General features: G+C 47.4%; 2 protein-coding genes across 2 annotated transcripts in view; one reads left to right on the top strand and one right to left on the bottom strand.

Moving 5' to 3' along the window:
- DENND2A (DENN domain containing 2A) overlaps positions 1 to 22,540 on the top strand; it is a 367,380-nt gene that overhangs the window by 58,148 nt on the left and 286,692 nt on the right. The gene's annotated exons all lie outside the window — the stretch shown is intronic.
- LOC132576488 (uncharacterized) overlaps positions 1 to 22,540 on the bottom strand; it is a 42,039-nt gene that overhangs the window by 1,043 nt on the left and 18,456 nt on the right. Inside the window, exons 11-17 of the mRNA XM_060245664.1 lie at positions 19,802 to 19,868; positions 16,457 to 16,551; positions 14,956 to 15,084; positions 10,619 to 10,733; positions 3,101 to 3,238; positions 1,723 to 1,889; positions 1,213 to 1,301 (exon numbers count right to left, since the gene is read on the bottom strand). Coding sequence (XP_060101647.1) covers positions 1,213 to 1,301; positions 1,723 to 1,889; positions 3,101 to 3,238; positions 10,619 to 10,733; positions 14,956 to 15,084; positions 16,457 to 16,551; positions 19,802 to 19,868 — 800 coding nt within the window. The remainder of the gene's footprint in view (positions 1 to 1,212; positions 1,302 to 1,722; positions 1,890 to 3,100; positions 3,239 to 10,618; positions 10,734 to 14,955; positions 15,085 to 16,456; positions 16,552 to 19,801; positions 19,869 to 22,540) is intronic.

The raw sequence follows: 22,540 nt of genomic DNA, 5'->3' as shown, positions 1-22,540 counted from the left end.
TGATCCTTGGTATTCTTAACAGGAGCATACTTTTAGCTGTTATATTATTATGTTTTTATTTTGTTGTATACTTGAATTTGGTCATTGACCATAATAAATAAACTACTACTACTTTTCAGAGACACAGGGCTGCTGCTGAAAATGGCATCTCTGTGTCAAAGATTCTCCTCTTGGAGTCAAGCTATGCCTTTCTAGAAATACTGGGCTGCTACTGAAATTGTATCTCCATGTCAAGGACGTTCCTATTCCCTTGCGTTCCTATCCTTCCCTATCCCTATCGCTTCCCTTTCACAAAGCCTCATAAAATGACAGCTCACAATGACCTTCCTTTCTTTCAACACCTCCAGATAAATATTTGGAGCAATTATTCCTTAGCAATGCTCTAACAGGGCTCCTCTTACAGGCTCTTGGAGGACTGGCTACATCTGGGGTGTGTATCCTAATATGCAAAGGAATTCCTGCTACAAAAAGAGCCCTGCCCACATCATTATCTTCACACTTTGCATTTCTTGTCTTGGACAATGGACTGCACAGAGGGTCATGTCAACTTCAAATCAGTTTCAAAATCATTTAACCATCAAGGTTCCCTGCAAGAAATTTTATGAACAGTAGAGCAATAAGCGGGCAAAGCATCGCTAACTTTCATGAATGCAACTTCTGGTGGGAAGAGTGACAGTCAAAACCAGTTTGAAATAGATTTATGTGCACAGTGCAGATATACTCCTGAAGTGCTACAAGTTCCTGCTTCTATCATAGCAACTTAAGGTCATCCGGAGGAGCGGGTAACTAATCAATCTAAGTTATCTTGACATTCAAAGGTGTTGAAGCCTCCCGTTTTATCCTGAGAAGCGCCTGAACTGTACTCCTCTCAATTAAAGTGGGGTTGTGCTCCCAAGAGGTTCAGGTGGGTCTCACAATTGCTACATCATCTAAAGATGTTGGGGAAAGTGTCCCCCCTCCCAATTTCTTCCTGAGCTTTAACTGATTCAATTTCCTTCCTTTTCACAAAGCCTCAAAAAATGACAGCTCACAATAACCTTCCTGTCTTTCGACACCTCTAGATAAATATTTGGAGCAATTATTCCTTAGCAATGCTGCGTACGTGCATGCTCTGTTATGTTGTCACAGCAACTTGGTGGAGCGGGGGGAGCACAGATCAAATAGAGGAAGGTGGGGAATCCCATGGCAACCTTGAGCAATTAAGCAACATACCTGTCACCTGCTCCAGAGACATTCACTATCTGCTCCATAGGGACTGGAATTGCTGGGTAGTGAGTGGCAAGCAGCTCACCTGCCGTGGTCTGGGGCATGAGACAAAACAACGCATGCAATTGTAGCCAGAGGAGAACTGTACTGTGTAATTCTCTACTGTTTGGATAAATATTACAAATGAAAGGAGCCCCATTAATGGCCACTGTGGCGCTCACGCAAGATGAGATCCTCTCATTCATTTCTGCACAAGGAAAAGTTGCAGTGGATTGGTTTTAGAGCTCCTTTCCCCTCAGTCATCAATAAGCATCCCAGTATATACTACAGCTGAACTAATTCCAAGGAGCCCCAAGAGCAGTAATTTAATGAGCAGACTCACATGTCCCAGGACAGATAAACCAAGGATACTATTTTCTGTCCAATTATCCACTCCCCTCTTTGTCTGTGATTCATTTTTCTCCCATTTTCCATGCCTTTACCCACTTTATTTGTATGCCCTTGATCTTGTACTACCTTGTTACAAGATCCAGGATGAAGAGAGACACTCCCGTCCATGCTCTGGCCACACACAAGGACGCCATGTTGGCCAAGTGTTACCACCACACAGTGCAACTCTTTCAGTAAGGGAAGGACAAGGGCCACGGCAGTCTTAACAACATCTTCCAGCTTGGATGGCAGATCTTTAGATATCAATGGATGGAAATTGGTCACGTGACATCAAAGCTGTAATAAAATCACCCCCTATCACTAGGGTGTTTTAGGAAGATGAATGAAATGAATGTCTAGATCAGCGGTGGCCAAACTTAGGTACTTAACATAAGAGCCACATAGAATAAATGTCAGATGTTTGAGAGCCACAAGGAAGGAAGGAAGGAAGGAAGGAAGGAAGGAAGGAAGGAAGGAAGGAAGGAAGGAAGGAAGGAAGGAAGGAAGGAAGGAAGGAAGGAAGGAAGGAAGGAAGGAAGGAAGGAAGGAAGGAAGGAAGGAAGGAAGGAGGAAAGAAAGCAAGTAGATGGAGAGAGATGTGGAAAGAAAGCAACTTTAAATGCATTCTTCAAGTTGTCTGACAGAAAGGTGGGAGCATCAAGAGCCACACAATATGTGTGAAAGAGCCATATGTGGCTCCCGAGCTGCAGTTTGGCCACCCCTGGTCTAGATTTTAGCAAACCACACAGCAGTCTCAGTCTTAGCAAACCACAGATTTCAGCAAACCATTCAGTAGTCCCAATCCCAGAGACAATAGGAGTGTGGAAGAGGGAATGAATGTTGCAAAATAAGCAACTACATACAAGTTAGCTTAAATTCTGGTTCTAGAATTCAAAGAATTAGCTGGAGTCTCTGCTGCTCAATAAATACACTGCAGAATAATAATTCGGCAATTGCCAAGAATGACTGTCAGTCTTCATAAATGCAGTGTATCGACACCTCCCCCTGTCACATTGCTGAGTCTGCAGACCAACTGCATGTCACATTGGTTCTGGACCATGTTTGAAAGCAGTTATCTCCCTGGAATGCATTGAATGACAAAGATAAAATTCTGGAAGTGTTAAGGAAGAGCTGGTTTCTTGGCCTCTGCACTATGAACTGGAAAGGTGGAGATAATGTAAGAAAATGGTCTCCATCCAAGGATCTGTACCATAGTAACCCAAGGAGGACATAGTTCAGAGGAGAGGGCACAGTTCAAAGGGTGATGATGAGCTTTGTATTCGAGACTCAGATTCCAAATTCCTCTACTTGGTGTCCAGCATCTCCAACTAAAGCTTAGAGAGATCCTGGAGAGCTGCATTCAAAATAAACACTACTGGGTTAGATGAGCCAAGGTGTAATTCCGTATAAGACATCATCACATGTTAATAGTGGGAAATATGTTTCCCTTATCAAAGCGCTTCACCTGTTGGCACAGGATGTCCCAGGGTCTGGCTGATGGCCCTCAGCTCCCGCAGATTGGGAGAGACACACGACAGGGCTCTCCAGCTGTCTGAAAAGAATGGCTTGGAAGCCTTGTCCACATCTGTTGGCTCATAATACACTTCAAAACAGCAATACATTAGGTTAATCACCACAACACATTTGATATGTTTCATTTACTTGTCCACCTGATTTGCAGCTTTGCCTTTTCCATTAAAGATGGCCAAGATAACAACACAAATAATTGTCAAAAACAAAGTTTAGGGCTGTGTTATGTTTTGCGGGTAACTTTCACATGCATCCGGGCTACCATGGGAACACTAAGGACTCTGGGATACATTACGAGGTTGGACTTAAATAGAAAGCCAATGAGTGGTTCTGGCATGAAGTCTGACTGCCATGATTTGGTAAGAGGATCTGTGGGGTGGTTCTTGGGTATGTATATAAGCAGGGTCGCGGCCCCACCATTTTGTCTTAATATGTAGTAATCAATAAAGCATGATTCCTGTTTCACTCTGATGCATCGAACCCAGTATTTAATAGGCTGCCACTCTTGAAATGATCAATGTGATTCAATGATTATCAACCATTATCAAACTTCAATAGATAATTAGCCAGAAGCACAACTGAAATAGCTGAAGGCCCTAACACTCAGAGTAAACACCGCTCAGCTTGTTACTGAGTTAACTTGAGATTTTGTCACAACATACATGCTCTTGAACAAAACAGGCCCCAGATTATGGCTCAGTGTTGGGCTAGTCTTTTGCATGTTTTGCTTTTCTATAAAACACATTAAAATGTGCAATGACAGTGTTTGGAAAGCATGTGAAAAAGCTGTCAACTTGAGTGCATGGAAGAAGTCTCCCTCCATGTTTGGAAAAAGGACCTAGTTTAGAGCACATGCTCTGGATGCAGAAGGACCCATGGCTCAGTTTATAGGATCTCCCATTAAATGGTCTCCTGAATTAGGACTGAAAGAGACCTCTGCCCAAGGCCTTGGTCTGCCATAACCAGTGAAAGTTTCCAATAATGGGCTAGGCAGCAGGGGCATAGACTTTTCAATTTCCCAGGAGGGGTGGGGCGGGGCTGGGGCCCAGCCAGAGGCATTTGATCCAGTGACATCATAGGGAGGAGCCAGTGACATCACAGGGAGGGGCCTACATTATCACTACCTATGAATTTATGGAGAAGCTCCCTCCCCATAAATTTAGAGAGCACCCCCCTAGGAGCACCAATGCCCATGGACTGGGCCAAACCCAGGAAAAGGTGGGAGTTGGTTATAGTGGTATCTCAGAGGTCTCTTGCTGTGTCCTGTTTTCGAAATTCACTTTCAGAATAGTCACTTTAAGACCTGCAAATATACATATCATGTGCTCACAGAACTGGAGCCCCTCGTCCAATGTTTTTGAAACTTGGATGGTGTTTTAAAGAGAGGCACCGGTTGCTATGCTGAAAATTTGGTGCCTCTACCTCAAAAACCAGCCCTTCCAGAGCTCCAGATACCCACAGTTCAATTCACCATTATACCCTATGGGAATCAATCTCCATAGGGAATAATGGAGTGTCCAGCAGACATTTCCCTTCCCCCCTCTGTTTTCTGATGCCCTTGAAGCAGGGGGAAGGCCTCCAAACTGAGGGATCCTCTGCCTCCAACTGGGGATTGTAAGAACAACAGGGGAATCACAGTGAGGATACATGCAAACAACAAAAACAATCTGGCTCCGGAGCCCCCGCATAGTTTACACCTATGCTAGGCAGACCAATTGACTGAATCAGTATGTTGAATGAATTCAAGTAGTATAACAGCTGCCCACTGAGTGGCCTTGTTTGGGGGTCAACGTAGCCTCAATTAGGACTATGTGTATGCCTTTGATTTGCAGCCTGGTATGCAGATATTAAGTACAGTGTAAGAACATAGGAGAAGCCATGTTGGATCAGCCCAATTGCCCATCCAGTCCAACATTTTGTGTCACACAGCAGCCAAAACCACAATGTTCCAAATGAGACTGCACCATAGATTTTCCCAGTAGGTTCAACATATGAGAAAACATTAAGAACATAAGAGAAGCCATGTTGAATCAGGCCAACGGCCCATCCAGTCCAACACTCTGTGTCGCACAGTGGTCATATATATATATATACACACATACACACACACAAACACACATACATACATACTGTGGCTAATAGCTACTGATGGGCCTCTGCTCCGTATTTTTATCCAATCCCCTTTTGAAGCTGGCTATGCTTGTAGCCACCACCACCTCCTGTGGCAGTGAATTCCACATGTTAATCACCCTTTGGGTGAAGAAGTACTTCCTTTTATCCTTTTTAACCTGACTGCTCAGCAATTTCATTGAATGCCCACGAGTTCTTGTATTATGAGAAAGGGAGAAAAGTACTTCTCTCTCTACCCTCTCCATCCCATGCATAATCTTGTAAACCTCTATCATGTCACCCTGCAGTCGACGTTTCTCCAAGCTAAAGAGCCCCAAGCGTTTTAACCTTTCTTCACTTTGCCCTCAAGGCCCGTGTAGACTTGCCTCCCCAAACCTGTTTAGGCGAGGAGCCTATTATGGCTCGCCCGCGGAGCCAGATGGACCCGGAACGGTTCCAAATGGCTCTGCGGGATCCCTGGCCCTCTGGCACCTCTCTCGATGGCCTGGTTGAGTCCTGGAATAATCGGCTCTCCAGAGCCATCGAGGAGATTGCACCTCGGCGTCCTCTGCGGCCTCGGACTAAGCCGGCTCCGTGGTATACCCCGGAACTGCGCCGGCTGAAGCAAGGCCTTAGACGGCTAGAGAGGCAATGGCGGCGTACCCGCGACGAAGCGACTGGAACATCTTATAGGAAGTTTATGAAGACCTATGAGATGGCAATCAAGGCCACAAAGAAAACATACTTTGCGACCAAGATTGCATCTGCAAATTCGCGCCCAGCTCAATTGTTTAGAATAATTCGGAACCTTACTTCACTGCCACAGGGCAACCCAAAAGCTAAGGAATTGGAGATAGGCTGCGAGGCTTTTGCGAAGTTTTTTGCAGATAAGGTCCAATCGCTCCGCCACGACTGCCCCGCCAATTTAGACGCAGTAAGTGAACTTGAGGCCCAATGCGTGTCTTCGGATGTAACCTTGGACTGCTTCGACCCGCTCAGCTTGGAGGAAGTTGACAGAATTCTTGGCACTGCACGATCCACAACTTGTGATCTGGACCCATGTCCCTCCTGGTTAATTAAGGCCTGCCAGGAGGAATTGAAATGTCCTATACGGGACATTATAAATCGATCTCTTTCGGAGGGTGTTTTCCCAACATCTCTGAAAGAGGCAGTGGTCCGCCCTCTCTTGAAAAAAGCTACATCAGACCCGGCCGTATTGGCACATTATCGGCCGGTCTCAAATTTGCCCTTTTTGGGCAAAATTATAGAGAGGGCTGTGGCGTTGCAGTTACAGGATTTTCTGGAAGACGCTTCCACCTTGGACCCATGCCAGTCCGGCTTTCGCCCGGGCCATGGGACGGAAACAGTCTTGGTCGCCCTCATGGATGACCTCCGGCGGCAACTGGATCGGGGCGGCTCGGCGGTATTGCTGCTGCTCGACCTGTCGGCGGCGTTCAACATGGTCGACCACCGGCTGCTGACCCGCCGCCTCGCCGACGCAGGAATTCGGGGGCTAGCCTTACAATGGCTCTCCTCCTTCCTTGAAAATCGGGGACAAAGGGTGGCAATTGGGGGGAAGCTGTCTCAGAGACACCCGCTTCATTGTGGGGTGCCTCAGGGGGCAGTTCTCTCCCCGACATTGTTTAACATCTTTATGCGCCCCCTTGCCCAGCTTGCCCGGAGGTATGGGCTTGGTTGTCATCAGTACGCTGATGATACCCAGCTCTATCTATTGATGGAAGGCCGGACTGGTGATGTCCCTACAAATTTGGACCGGGCGTTACAGGCCGTGGCTGACTGGCTCAGGCTGAGCGGGCTGAAGTTGAATCCAACGAAGACTGAGGTCCTTTGCGTGGGTCGGGACGGACCGGGGGGGGAGATTACTCTGCCAGCTTTTGACGGTGCGCCACTGACACCAGTGCGCAGGGTCAAGAGCCTGGGGGTGCTACTGGAATCCTCGCTATCAATGGAGGCCCAGATAGCTACCACCGCAAGATCCGCCTTCTTCTATCTCAAGAGGGCGAGGCAGTTGGCTCCCTTCCTGGAACGCGACGACCTAGCAACTGTGATCCACGCAACGGTCACCTCAAGACTAGACTACTGCAATGCCCTCTACATGGGGCTGCCCTTGTGCCGAACGCGAAGACTTCAGGTAGTGCAGAACGCAGCGGCCAGGCTGTTGATGGGACTACCTAGGTGGGAACATGTGCGGCCGGTGCTGCGGGATCTGCATTGGCTACCGGTCGTCTACCGCGTTCGGTATAAGGTGCTGGTTATTACCTTTAAAGCCCTATATGGCCGAGGACCTGCCTACCTCAGGGACCGCCTCTCCCCATATATCCCCAGGAGAGCGTTAAGATCTAGCTCCCAAAACCTCCTACAAATCCCTGGGCCAAGAGAGGCTAGAATGAAGATAACTCGGGAGCAAGCCTTCTCATTAGTGGCCCCGCGCTGGTGGAATCAACTCCCAGAGGGGGTGCGAGCCCTGCGGGACCTGAACCAGTTCCGCAGGGCTTGCAAGACCTCTCTTTTCCAACTCGCATTTGAATTAGGACCAGACTAACTTGATAAAATCATTCTAACTCTAGCCATCTTATGTTGTAACTGAAGCTGATAATATGTAATTGTGACACCAGAAATTATAGCACCTATTTTTATGTATTTTAATCTATATATGTAATTGTATTGTATTCATAATGTTTATCTGCTTTTAATTGAATCATGACGTAGTCATGTCTGTGAGCCGCCCTGTGCCCGCCTTTTGGTGGGGGAGGGCGGGATATAAAAATAAAATTTATTTATTTATTTATTATTTATTCATAGGGAAAGTGTTCCAAACCTTTAATCATTCTAGTTGCCATTTTCTGCACTTTTTCCAATGCTATAATATCCTTTTTGAGGTGCGGTGACCAGAATTGTACACAGTATTCCAAATGAGACCGCACCATTGATTTATACAGGGGCATTATGATACTGGCTGATTTGTTTTCAATTCCTTTCCTAATAATTCCCAGCATGGCGTTGGCCTTTTTTATTGCAATCGCACACTGTCTTGACATTTTCAGTGAGTTATCTACCATGACCCCAGTGTTTTGGTCAGTCTCTGCCAGTTCACAACTCATCAGCTTGTATTTGTAGCTGGGATTCTTGGCCCCAATGTGCATTACTTTGCACTTGACCACATTGAACCTCATCTGCCACGTTGACACCCACTCACTCAGCCTCAACAGATCCCTTTGGAGTGCCTCACAATCCTCTCTGGTTCTCGCCACCCTGAACAATTTAGTGTCATCGGCAAACTTAGCCACTTCACTGCTTACTCCCAACTCCAAATCATTAATGAACAAGTTAAAGAGCATGGGACCCAGTACTGAGCCCTGTGGCATCCCACTGCTTACTGTCCTCCACTGCAAAGACTGCCCATTTATACTCACTCTCTGTATCCTATTACCGTACTTTTCGCGAAGAGCTGGGTTTGGAAGGGATCTCCAGGGTCATCTAGTCCAACCCCCTGCGCAATGCAGGAAATTCAGAACTACCTCTCCCCCCACACCCCCAGTGACCCCTGCTTCCTGCCCAGAAGATGGGGGGGGGGGGGAAGCTCCAGGATCCCTGCCAAACTGGCCTGGAGAAAATTGCTTCCTGACTCCAAAGTGGTGATCAGCATTTCCCTGGGCGTGTAAGAAAGGGCCAGGAGAACTAAGCACTTAACATCTTATAAAAGGCAACTGGGAATAGTAAAGAATCAATATAGCATCAATTAGGGCCATGTGTCTGTCTTTGATTTGCAGCCTAGTGTGAGGATACTGGATACAATTTAAGTTCAATTTATGAGAAAATGTCAACTAAATGAAGAATAAACATTACTTATAGAGGTGGGAATTGTGGCGAATCCCTTTTGGATTGGATACAGGCAGCAAAACATTTCAAGCTTCATTTAGGAAACAATACACCAGCTCATTCTTGTTTGCAGTCACAGCCAGGCTTTAGCCTCCCCATCAGCTCTCGTTCCAGGTTTTGAAGGCCCTCAGCACCCTCTCTTCCCCACCATTGTGCACCTCACTCATCCCTCCCTGCCCACCTGCTTGTACTCTCCTCCCTCACTGCACACCCAGGTATCCTTTGCCCACCCATTATGCATTTGCTAGCCCTCTTAATGCTCATTCACCCTTCCCCAACTGTACTGGGCCATGAGTGCAACTGGGAACCAGGCTCTTTTTCCCCAGAAGCACTGGGCAGCCCCTGCAGGTCAAGCAAGCAGATCAGCACCAGAGAGGCAAGAGGCAGGCCTGGCACATGGGGTTCTGCTGCCTGAGGCAGAACACCAACGCTCACACCCCTGTGAGTAAATTTTACATGCACGCAGTGTGATAACGTCACCCAGAGGTGACATCATCACACAGGGCATTTGGCGCGTCCCCTGCGCAGCGCTCACTGAGTTCATGCGCTGTGGAGTGTAAGCGCTGTTCTTTCTTGGCTTTAAGGGGTCGGGAGAGCTCCCCTGATCCCTTAAACTCCTGGCCGGTGCTTTCACTCTGCAGCATTTGGCGGGCACTGCGGAGTGTAAGCACCGTTCTTTCTTGGTTTTAAGGGGTCGGGGGAGCTCCCCTGATCCCTTAAACTCCTGGCTGGTGCTTTCACTCCGCAGCATTTGGCGGGCACTGTGGAGTGTAAGCGCCGTTCTTTCTTGGTTTTAAGGGGTCGGGGGCGAGCTCAAATTCGGAGGGCGCTGAGGATGAGAAGCCAGTCCGAGGCTCGGGGACGGCGCAAGCTGGGAGGGGGCGCCCACCCCTCGCCCCTGCTGGCAGTTGCCGCCCTAGGCAGTTGCCTAGTTTGCCTACTCCCATGCGCCGGCCCTGGCAAGGGGGTAGAGAGAGGCAGCAGTGGGCCCCTCCAGAAGACCTGGGCCTCAGCAGCTGTCCCATCCTGTGGCATGTTGATGTTGGCCCTGTTCTCCATACACACTTTTTTTGCATCCACAAACCACCCCATGAAACCCCTATTGGATCTGTTGTAAAAACCATGTTATGGACTCAATAGAAGCACCATGGGGCAGTCTGAAAGGGTGAAAACTGCATTCGCAGGGAGAAAGGGGGAGGGGCTAAAGCTGCTTCTCCCAGTGATGAGCAGGGTTTGACTGGAAGGCACAACCCCCACCCCCCATCATGCATGTGATACAAAGTTCTCGTGTGGTTCCCCAACAAACACAAGAACTTTTTAATGTGTAGATGAAGCTTCTAGATGCAAGATAATTATGGCTACTTTTGATTTTCACTGGGTGGTTGGAAAAAAGACCTAGCACTTACAATCAGACTGTGCTTTGAGACTGAGTGTTGCTTCTTACCTGCTAAGTGATGATCTCGGGCAAACTGACAGACATATTGAATGGTGGAAACTGGTACGTTCCCATCTATGCATACCAGCGGTGCCCGACACAGGTTCTCCCTGAATCCAGACACCTGAAGGGAAGGCAGAAGACCATGGGCAATTAGTAGCCTATTTGAGAATATAGATCCCTCTCTTCCTAAAACAAAAGCAGAGAAATCCAGAGTTGGACGTGTGCCATTCAGCCTGAATGTTCTGGCTGTCCTGGTTGATTTGATATCGATTAATAACACTGGATGTTTAAATACTGTCATTCCCTTTTCTTTTCCTCCAAGCTAGTTTTGCAATGAAAGCAGGACCCTTATTGCTGTCCTCATCTATCTGAGTGTTCCTGACCTTGCTTCCCCTGCTCTAAATTGTCCTCTATGTCTCTGACCCTGGCCTCTACCTGGAGTTGCGGCTGTGAGTGTTGTCCACTTTGTGCCTGAACCTTGGGACTGGATTTTGAAGCCTGGCCCTGGAATTGCTCTACAAACACTGATGCCTGGAAACTGCGTCTGTGTGCCTGATAGGAGGACAGTGTGACTGGCCCAAGGTCACCCAGCAAGCTTCCATGGCACAGTGGGGATTTGAACCTGGGTTTCCTAGATCCTAGTCCAGCACTTCAACCACTATACAAACTGCCCCAACAACTACTTTGCCTGCTAGCAGCTCTCAAAGGGCTCACCCAAAATGCTCCTTGATGGCCTAGCTGCCATTTTGCCTGGACCGCTGGCCTATGTTCTATGAGCTTCCTTCTTTTTGCATCTTGTATTTCATCAAGAAATCCCTGAAGGCAACATCATAGCAGAGCGTCTATCAACAAGTACAGGCCGATGGAAATTCTGAGGCTGTTCAATTTGCAGGGATCCTGGGGAATAATACATCACTTAATAGTTTTGCCCTCTTTTTCCCTTCCTGCTGCCTCTCCTCCCTTTTCCCACCCACATTTTGTTAGAAATTACCACTTTTTTCCTCTCCAGGAATGAATCTTCAGCTTTTTTTTTTAAGGGTCCTGATGGTAAATGAATAACTGAACTGTCTGCATCTCCCTAAATAAACATTATTGGCTGTTAAGTGTTGGTTCTTGATTTTTGTCAGCAGTCATCTTAATAGGGGAAAGGGCGGGGTTGCACCTGAATAGTTCCTAATCACCTCTTCCATTAGCTTCCCAAAATATTCCCCCCCAGCCACCAGCCAGACAGTGTTTACCTGTGTTTCTACAGTGCAGCGCATTCTAGAAACACAAGAGCTGTGGAAGGAGGTGGTGGAAACTGAAGAAATGGCTTTTAGCACTCCCCAGCTTGTCAGTCTCCAAATTGCAAAAACAAGCTCTACGTAGGTGGCCGTGAACTCTGCGATGGCTCAAAGAAAGCTGTCATTCCTAGAATGACAGTTTATCTGGCCTGGTTAGAAAATCCTGAAATTGCTTTTTGGATAAAGGACTTATGAGGGTAAAGGACTCATGAAATTATTGATCAGGTGACCCTCCAGTAGGGAAGCATGGCAATGAATTGGAATTCAGCTCACCTCTGGCTCAGTCTATCTTTGCATGAATAGTGCAAAGGAACTCCTTTGCATATTAGGCCACACCCCCCTGATGTAGCCAATCCTCCTGGAGCTTACAGTAGGCCCAGTACTAAGAACCCTATAAGCTCTTGGAGGATTGGTTATATCAGAAGGCGTGACCTAATATTCAAAACCCATTATTGCAAGTCTGTTCCTTTGCTGCACTCCTCTACGTGACAGCCCTTCGAATACTTAAAGAGAGCAATCATGTCCCCCCTCAACCTCCTCTTCTCCAGACTGAACATTCCTCAGCCTTCCCTCACAGGCTTGGTCTCCAGGCCCCTGATCATCCTCATGGCTCTCCTCTGCGCCCGCTCCATTCCATCCACATCCTTCTTGAAGTGAGAACTGCACACAGTACTCCAGGTGCAGCCTGACCAATGCAGTGAGACTAGGACATCACCCACTACCTCATATTTTAAATACGATGCTACCTTGAGCTAAATCACATCCTTGTTCCATCAAATCAGTATTGTCTACTCAGAGGCTCTCCAGGGTCTTAGGCAGGGTCGGCTTGCTCACTAGGCAAGCTAGGTGGTTGCCTAGGGTGCCAGGAGGATGGGTGCGCCAAATTGGGCTCCCCACCCTCCCTCCCAGTGCCCCAGGCAAGCACCTAGTTTGCCTGCCTCCCCCAACCACTGCCGCCGCCTGTCCCTCCATTCCCTCTGCCTCCCCCCACGCCTCCTCCCCTCCCCGCTGCACCTCCTCCTCCCTCCCTTCGGACCCTTCCCCACCCCATCTCAATTTCAATGCCAGAACCGGCTCCAGCGCCATGTTCTGGCTATTTAAAGTCCCCCCCCCTCTCCCCAGCCAATCACTCAATTGCAGGTAAAACCACACCATGGGGCTGGGACACGCTTACAGTCTGTCAGAACCAGCGTCCTGAAAAGGCGATCCTGCTTCTGCTGACTCCTCCCCTCCCCACTTCCTGGATGGGAGAGGAGTCAGTGGCAGTTTGGTTGCCCTTTTAGGACACTGATCCTGACAGACTGAAAGTGTGTCCTGGCCCCGCAGCGCGGTTTTACCTGCGATTGAGTGACTGGCCGGGGGTGGGGCTTTAGATAGCTGGAACACGGCGCTAGAGTTGGTTCCAGCATTGAAATTGACATGGGGTGGGGAAGGGTCCGAAGGGAAGGAGGAGGAGGCGTGGCGGGGAGGGGGGAGGCACGGAGCCACAGGGGGAGGTACGGGGGCGCTTGGGGGTCTGCCTTGGGCACCATGGGGCATCAAGCCATCCGTGGTTTTAGGTAGTGTCTTTCATATCACCTGCTACCAGATCCTTTTAGCTGGAGCTGCTGGAAATTGAACCTGAGACCTTCTGAATGACAATCAGATACTTCATCACTCAGCCACAGCCCCTCCCACATGGGACAGCAGATCTGTTGCCCTGCAGGAGTGCCTCTTGGCCTCAACTTGTTCTCCACTTGTATATTTGGAAATAAAGCAAATGCTATTAAAAACACCATAAGACTCCAGTGCTCTTTCCTACAAAGGAGACCAGCCCAAGGAAGAGCTAGCTCCTGGCACTTTCACTGTTGGGAGAAGTGGGATGTGCCTAACAATGGGATTTATGAACTAGCCCTAACCAATGGATATCTCTGCTGTTTCCACTGGAATCTCTTCCAAACTGCCTAGTTCCAGATCTTCCTTTGTTCCCCTTTCGACTCATCCTCCTGGGAAGATACCCCAGGCCTTAGGAAGAGAAGGGACAACAGAAGTAGGGTTGCCACCTCCAGGTGATACAATACGATGTTAAGAGTTGTCACACAATGACTATATATGAAAAAAATACAACTGTGACAATATTACTAAGGTTAACATATATTCACACGGAGATATTAGTAACAAATTTTGCACAAAACCAAATTCCCAAAGCTGAGTCCACTTATAACAATCCTCAGAATAGCGGATGTCATGCTATTTGTTGTTCAGTCGCACAGTCGAGTCTGACTCTTTGCGACCTCATGGACAAAGTCATGCCAGGCCCTCCTGTCTTCCACCATCCTCCAAAGTCTGCTTAAATTCGTGTTAGTTACATCAGTAACGCGGTCCGGCCATCTCATCTTTTGCCATCCCCTTCTTCTTTTGCCTTCTGCCTTTCCCAGCATCAGGATCTTCTCCAATGAGTGCTCCCTTCTCATTTGGTGGCCAAAGTATTTGAGCTTCAGCATCTTACCTTCCAGGGAACAGTCAGGGATGATTTCCCGTAGGACTGACTGATCTGATATTCTTGGAGTCCAAGGGACTCGTGCTATAGCCTTCATCAATATGAAGTAAAATCCTTGTTCTCCTTCTAGATGGTTTCTGATGTACAGGAAAATCCATTCATATGATATTCATACAATATTTATAATCCCATAATACTTGTTTTGCAAGGATTTCATCAGGCAAGGGATTAATCAAGCAGTCCAAATGCTATACACATTTTCTTAAAGCAAGGGGATCAGAGACCTCCATATAGACTCTTCAAAAGGCAACCTGCTCTATTTGGCTCAAGGCCTCCAGCAGGTGATTGGAGATCTCCTGGGATTAAAACTGATCTTCAGGCAACAGAGATCAGCTCACCTGGAGGAAATGCCTGCTCTGGAAAGTGGACTATGGCATTATACCTCATCGAAGTCCTTCCCTCCTAGTGCCACTCTGTCTAGGCTCTACCTCCAAAATATCCAGGTATTTCCCAATTCAGAACAGCCCTGAACAGAAACAACATCAGGAGTTTGCATAGGAAAAATGACAGGAGGGCCTTACGTATTGTTCTGTTATCTGCTGGTGAACCTCCATGTCTCCCAAGCCAAGTCTGAGCTCTCCGCTGCCTGTGATTACAGCACAATAGGTGGCCGTGTTGTGTCCATCCAGCTGAGAGACTCCACTCATATCCTCAAAAAAAAGAAAGGGAGGTATTTCGTGAAATATGGGTTTTTTCCTCATCTGCGAGACGTGGCAGAGTGGGAGGGAGGAATCAAATTCCAAGGTCCCCTTGGGAGCCCAGGTGAGTCATGGGATTTGTCTCCTGTATTTATTTATTTAATCATATTTATATCCCACCCTCTCAAAACGGGCTCAGGGCAGCTAACAACAGTTAAAACAACATAAAATTAAAAACAGATATACAATAAAAGTAATTTCATACAGTTTACAGTCCATAAAAATCCAAGATGGGTATTGATATTGCCAGATGTTATTTAGTGTAACAGGGTAATGGTGGAACAGGGGCTATGAGCTAAAGTTCATGAGAAATTTCAGCTGGTTTGTGCTTTGCCTAGTCAAGTTTATGGCAGGTCAACTAAATTAAGTTTCCATGAGCTTTCAAGGTGTTCATGAAGGTTTGTGCCAGTTCATGAACAGACACAGGGGTGCCCAAACTTGCATAATATAAGAGCCACATAGAATGTTTGAGAGCCATAAAACATGAATGCCAGATGTAGGTAGGTAGGTAGGCAGGCAAGGTAGGCAGGCAGGCAAGGAGGGAGGGAGGAAGGAAGGAAGATAGATGGGGAGGGAGAGGAGGAAGGGGGAAAAGAAAAGAAAGCAACATTAGCTTTAAATGCACCCTTCAAGCTGCTGGTTGGCTTAGCTTGGAAAAGTGATTTAAAGAGAGAAATGCCTTCTCCAAGCCAGCTGATGAGGTGCCTGGGGCTTTGAGAGTCACAAAATATGTGTGAAAGAGCCAGTTGTGGCTCCCGAGCTGCAGTTTGGCCACCCCTGAGCAGATACATTTCCAGACAGTCTCCACTCAATCCAAATGTTCACGAAACTTCAAAACAGCAACTTGAAGGGCATGTAGAGGAGCATCCAGGGTTTGGTGTTCGTAGCTTGCACAGGATCTGTTCTATACACTCCTGAACCTGTGTCTGCCGAAATAACCATAATGACAGGTTCAGGAGTGTATAGAACTGATCCTGGGCCTAAGCCCAATCCAATGAGTGAGACACATGCAAGGGTTTGCTTCCCAAACTATGGTAGTGTGTACAGTGTCAGCACTACAGTTGCCAGCCTCCAGGTGGGGCCTGGAGATCTCCTGCTTTTACAATTGATCTCCAGCATGGCAAAGATCAGCTGCCCTGGAGAAAACAGCTGCTTTGAAAGGAGGACTCTGTGGCATTGGACCATGCTGAGGCCCCTCCCCTCCCCAAACCCCACCCTCTCCTGGATCCACCCCCAACACAGGCCTGGAAACCTTAGACCATCAGATGGCCCTCAGTAAAAGCCAAAACCATGCAGAGCAGGCTATAATAATTCTATGAGCTACCATATGCCTGCAGTAACGTAGGACAGACTCAGAATGCTCATCCTTCCCCATTGCTGAGATAAAAACAGGAGTTTTCCCAAGGCGGCTTAAGCAATCTGAAAATTAAAAAAATGAGAGAGAGAACTACTCAGACATATTTTTTCCACAATCAGCAGCAAATAAAGCTGAAACCGAGCACACATACAGCACTGAATAGGAGGCTATATTCCCCTATTTAAATCGAGCAGTGTCTATCCCCACTTCAAGTTCTTTCTACATATTTACACAAATGAAAGCGCTATTCATCCAAAGTTCCAGTTCTTCCTGAAAATGTTCTGTTATTTCTTTATTTAAATCTTTCTTTCACTCACTGCTGATGGAAGTTGTAGACAAAAATCATCTGGAGAGCCAACGTTCCCTACCCCTAGCTCAAATGGGAAGCAGCAGACTGCAAGCCAAGCATCCATTTGGAGATCTTGCTCAAAGCCCAGACCCAGCATTTCCTCCATTCCCTCCCCTTTCATTAGGGCTTTTTTACTTCACAGCTGATCTCCCATGGTCAGGGCTGATTTTACCGATTCTGGCAACCGAGGTAAATGTCTAGGTAGAAAAAGATAAAGATAGTCCCCTGTGCAAGCACACCAGTCATTTTTGACTCTGGGGTGACGTTGCTTTCATGGCCTACTTTTTACAGGGTGGTTTGCCGTTGCCTTCCCCAGTCATCTACGCTTTCCCCCCAGCAAACTGGGTACTCATTTTACCAACCTTGGAAGAATGGAAGGCTGAGTCTAGGATGAAGCTCCAAATCACAGGCCCTTCCACTGCCCAGGTTACCCCAGGCTCAAGCAAGGACCGTCCCTTTTTCTGTGTAAGGCAGGCAGGTGTGTGTGATAGTTGGCCAATGCCGAAGCCCCTGAAGGATCTGACAGACATGCTACACAGCTGCTGCCTCTTCCTTTCACCTCCATTACAGAGTGAGGATGTAGGAGGCTGGTCTGCCCAGCTGGGTCCAGCAGAGGCCCAATGGGGGAAGCATCAGGAAGTGATAACATTTCCTAGTCAGGGCCAGGCTGCTCAGTCTTCTAGGAGAAGAAAGAGGTGCCACAGAGGCCTGTGTCTCCATCTCCACTAGCCTCTCCCAAACCAGCAAAGTGCTGAAGGAGGAGAGAGCACTTGACAGCTCTAGAGAGAAGAGGAAGCACGCTCAGCAACAGTGATTGCTCAGCAATGATCAGTGTTAATTCCTGGAGTGCAGTCTTTGCAGGATCAGGACTGAAAGGGTGATAGGGAAACACTAAAGACCTGCACCTGTAGGAAGGTGAATGCAACTGAGCAGTGGCACCTGGGCCTTGGGGATGATTCATTAAAGAAGGCTGATAAAAGGAACACACTAAGCAAGGCTTGGGGTGGAAGAATTCTTGCCTGTCACAGTTCTGTGAAGGTGACCTGCTTAGCAAACAAAGTGCTATCCTGACTTGCTGCCTTGTATCTTGATGCTGGATCCTATGCTTGCTCCTGCAGCCTGGACCAGTGTTCCCTTTAAGCTGAGATAGTGTGAGCTAGCTCACAGTTTTTTAGCCTCTGGTTCACACATTTTTGCCTCTACTCTGGAAAGATGGTCCCAGAGAAAGCTAATTTTTGCTGTAGCTCACAACTTTTATGCCAGTAGCTCACAAAGTAGAATTTTTGCTCACAAGACTCCACAGCTTAGAGGGAACATTGCCTGGGACACAGACCCTGCATGCTGCATCTTGTTTCCCAGCCTTGGAAACAGATCCTTGACCTTACCCCTGACTCTTGGACTGCACCTGTGATCTTTGACTGCAGACTGGTTTGTAGACCTTGCCTCTGTACCTATTGTTGTGCTCATGGTTACTGTATTTGTGTACCCCAGAAACCGTGGGAAGAGCAACAGTACCAGGCTTGGCCCTAAATGTGACATTAGACAGCACACACAGCTGGGAGCGCAAGTGACAAAGCACTCACAAGCAGGCAATGGAGGGGTGTGAGAGCAGGCCTCAGAGGAGATGCAGGGGTAGGGAGTCAGCAGCAAAAAAGATATTATAGCATTGGAAAAAGTCCAGAAAAGGGCGACTAGAATGATTAAAGGGTTGGAACGCTTTCCCTGTGAAGAAAGGTTAAAACGCTTGGGGCTTTTTAGCTTGGAGAAACGTCGACTGCGGGGTGACATGATAGAGGTTTACAAGATTATGCATGGGATGGAGAAAGTAGAGAAAGAAGTCCTTTTCTCCCTTTCTCACAATACATCAACTTGTGGGCATTCGATGAAATTGCTGAGCAGTCGGGTTAGAACATATAAAAGGAAGTACTTCTTCACTCAAAGGGTGATTAACATGTGGAATTCACTGCCACAGGAGGTGGTAGCAGCTACAAGCATAGCCACCTTCAAGAGGGGGTTAGATAAAAATATGGAGCAGAGGTCCATCAGTGGCTATTAGCCTTAGCAGCTGCTCCACCTCAGGGTATGCTGATGCTGGATGTGGCTGCATCTGAAAAGAACAGGGGGAGAGGGAACTCTGGCAGTAGTGAGGGACTGGGCTGTGCAGATGCCATTCCTACAGACTTCCATACCACTCGGATGTTGCTGCTACAAGTCAGCCTGTTTTCTTTACCCCATGGGGATTCAGTGCAGGATACAACATGATATGCAACACTGCAGGGGTGTGTGTGTGGGATATTCATCACTAGTGTTCCTTCTAAGCTGAGTTAGTGTGAGCTAGCTGACAATTTTTTAGTATCCAGCTCACACATTTTTGTCTTAGCTTAGCAAGGATGGCCCCAGAGCAAGCTAATTTATGCAGTAGCCAAATCACTCGCTCACAACTTTAATGCCAGTAGCTTACGAAGTAGAATTTTTGCTCACAAGACTCCACAGCTTACAGGGAACACTGTTCACCACTGAGCATAAAGCTCTCAGACAGAGTAGGGGGAAACACAGGCTCAGAGGTATGTGACCTGTGGTTTCCTAATGGCTAGCACTATGACATATGATAAAGGTAAAAAAGCTAAAGGTAGTCCCCTGTGCAAGCACCAGTCGTTTTCAACTCCGGGGTGATGCTGCTTTCACAATGTTTTCACGGCAGACTTTTTACGGGATGGTTTGCCATTGCCTTCCACAGTCATCTACACTCTCCCCACAGCAAGCTGGGTACTCATTTTACCGACCTCGGAAGGATGGAAGGTTGAGTCAACCTGGAGCTGGCTACCTGAACCAGCTTCCGCTGGGATCGAACTCAGGTCATGAGCAGAGGGCTCCAACTGCAGCTTTACCACTCTGCGCCATGGGGCTCTGACATATGATACTGATCCTATAACCACACCGGGAGCATGATTAGAATGAGTTACCTGCGAGGTTTCTCCCCACGCCACCAAAAGATTGTCTCACCGTTGATGGATTTGTTTGTCCTCCTTCCTGCAAGTGGCAAGGAGAAGTCAGTAGGACGACACTGGCACAGGCGTCATTTCCTTTTCATTCTCAGGACTGTACAAAAACACTCCTCTCCTGCTACAAAGTGAGCCCTCCAACGTTATCCTCATTGACAGCTAGGACTGTCCTACAGTCACTATTTGCCTGCGGTTACCATCACTTATTTAATCAGTTCTTGAAGAACATTCAGATATTATGAACACATAATTCTCTCACTACAGAGAACCTGCCTCAGGCTCACACACTTCCTGCCTCTCTCCCCTCATGCTGTATGGCAAGATTGAAATTATCCTGTTTTATAACAATCTGCAATTTGTTTTGATATTTGAATCAGGTGCTTTCCCCCCTTGTCTATAAACCAGGATTCTGATTATAGTTTCCTTTTAGCTTAAGAATCCTGGCTCATGGGTTGAAAACCCAGTTTGTTTAATTACACACTTTGGATGTGGCAAGAAAAAGTGATTGGTCCTAAAGCAGGCAATTTTCTGTCTGCATGCAAAGGGAGGAAGAAGGGAGCATGTGGGTCTTCTTGGAGAGTGTATTACACAATGAACTCAAAGAGGCTCTATATACAGGAGTAACAACTTCTCCGAAGTAATGCTAGGCTTGCGAGCTCCTGAAGTCAAATTATCAGTCCCTCAGCTGACTAAAAAAAAGACTGCTAGAAAGAAGAAGATATTGGATTTATATCCCACCTTTGAATCTCAGAGTAGTTACAATCTCATTTACCTCCCCCCCGCCACAACAGACACCCTGTGAGGTGGGTGTGGCTGAGAGACCTCTTGCAGCAGCTGACCTTTCAAGAACAACTCCAATGAGAGCTATGGCTGACCCAAGACCATTCCAGCAGGTGTGAGGAATGGGGAATCAAACCCAGTTCTCCCAGATAAGAGTCCGCACACTTAACCACTACACCAAACTGGCTCTCAAAGAAATGTGTCCTTAATGAATTGTGATCCGGAAAGACACCTTGCTTGAATGTCTCTAGTCCTGCCATCTGGGAGAATCTGAGAGTGGACTCTCAGATTTTAACATAACTTTGGGAAATAAAGCAATGAGTAATAGCCGGGGAAAGAGTAATTGTATTGTTAGAAACCAGAGTAGCATAAATGAATTAAGAATGGGAGGAAGTACCAAGGAATGATAAAACGAGGTTGCCATAAAGACCGCAGAAGGTCAATATATTTTGAGTAGAAAATTTTCTACATGGGCAGCTCAACTTTTAATTCCATCATAAGATCCTGTTGCTCATGCCATCTCCTAGAATGGCACTTGCAGGGGGGAGCTGTGCTGCAGTAGTTCTTTACAAATAATATAATCTTCTACACCACTGATATGTATTGGTGGACAGAAGGTATTTCATCTTGATGTTCTGGACAATGTAAAGGTAGTTCCTGTGCAAGCACTGGGTTGTTACCGACCCATGGGGTGACGTTACATCAGGACTGCTTGTTATGGGGTGGTTTGCCATTGCCTTCCCCAGTCATCTACACTTTACCCCCAGCAAGCTGGATACTCATTTTAGTGACCTCAGAAGGATGGAAGGCTGAGTCAACCTTGAGCCAGCTACCTGAACCCAGCTTCCACTGGGATCAAACTCAGGTCATGAGCAGAGCTTGGACTGCAGTACTGCAGCTTACCACTTTGTGCCCAGGGCTGGCCCAAGCATTCATGGCGTCCCAGGCAGCCTTGGTGTCCATCGCCCCCCTGTGCCACTGCCTGCCCCCCTCCGCGGTGCCTCCTCCTCCTTCCTCTCTTCCTCACAATTTTAATGCCTGGAAACAGGCAGTGAAATGCCACACTCCCAGGTTCTTTAAAGACACCCCCCTGCTGATCAGAGGGAAAAACCACGCCAGAGGTCGGCAGCTCCTATGCTGGCCCTCAGGTGCGCTTACAATCAGCATGAGGGCAACGGCGGAGGGAAGGACAAGTGAGCCACTGCCGCTGCCTCCTCCCCACTTCCTTCCCACATAAGCCTTTAAAGAGCCTGGGGAGCATGCTGCTCACCGCCCGTTTCTGGGCATTAAAAGGGAGGGAGGGGGAGGCAATTAGGGATTTGCTTAGGGGGCGGGGGCAAGGACCAAATTTGAAAATGCCTAGTTTGCCTAGTGGATGGGCTGGCCCTGTCTGCACCACAGGGCTCCTTCTGGACAATGAGTGACTTATAAAATCTGATCATTTTAGCTAATGTTCATAACCATTTTAACTCTCTTCCTCTCTCTCTTTCACTACTCCTCTCCCTAAAGGGGTTTAAATGTGTTTTCTTAGTTCCTTTTGAATGCAGTCGCTATTTTCCCCTCTTATTTCTCTTTTCAGCCACCTGTCAGTTAATCACAAATATGGCCAACCATTAGGCTGGGAAACAAAGCCGGCTCTTCTCAAAGCAGTGTTACCTCACCCAGCACCAAAATTTTCCACCTCAAAACAAGGTAATGCAAACAGCTCTTTCCATTTATCATTGTTAAGCCCTCTTTTTTTTCTCATTCTACTCACTTGGGGTTTCATTGTTGGCTGTGAAACATTTTTATGACCTTCAGCTCATGGGTCCAGACATCTGTTCACCTTTTGTTGAGGTGTCCTAACCACAATTTTTATCATAACATGTATGGTAAAACGGCAGGAAGTTGCATTGTTCACACGGCTTTCTTTGTATCAGA

This window comes from Heteronotia binoei, chromosome 8, assembly GCF_032191835.1.
Source record: "Heteronotia binoei isolate CCM8104 ecotype False Entrance Well chromosome 8, APGP_CSIRO_Hbin_v1, whole genome shotgun sequence".
In the NCBI taxonomy this organism is placed as follows: domain Eukaryota; kingdom Metazoa; phylum Chordata; class Lepidosauria; order Squamata; family Gekkonidae; genus Heteronotia; species Heteronotia binoei.
Note: the sequence above shows the minus strand (reverse complement) of the source record. Positions and strands in the feature narration are given on the sequence as shown.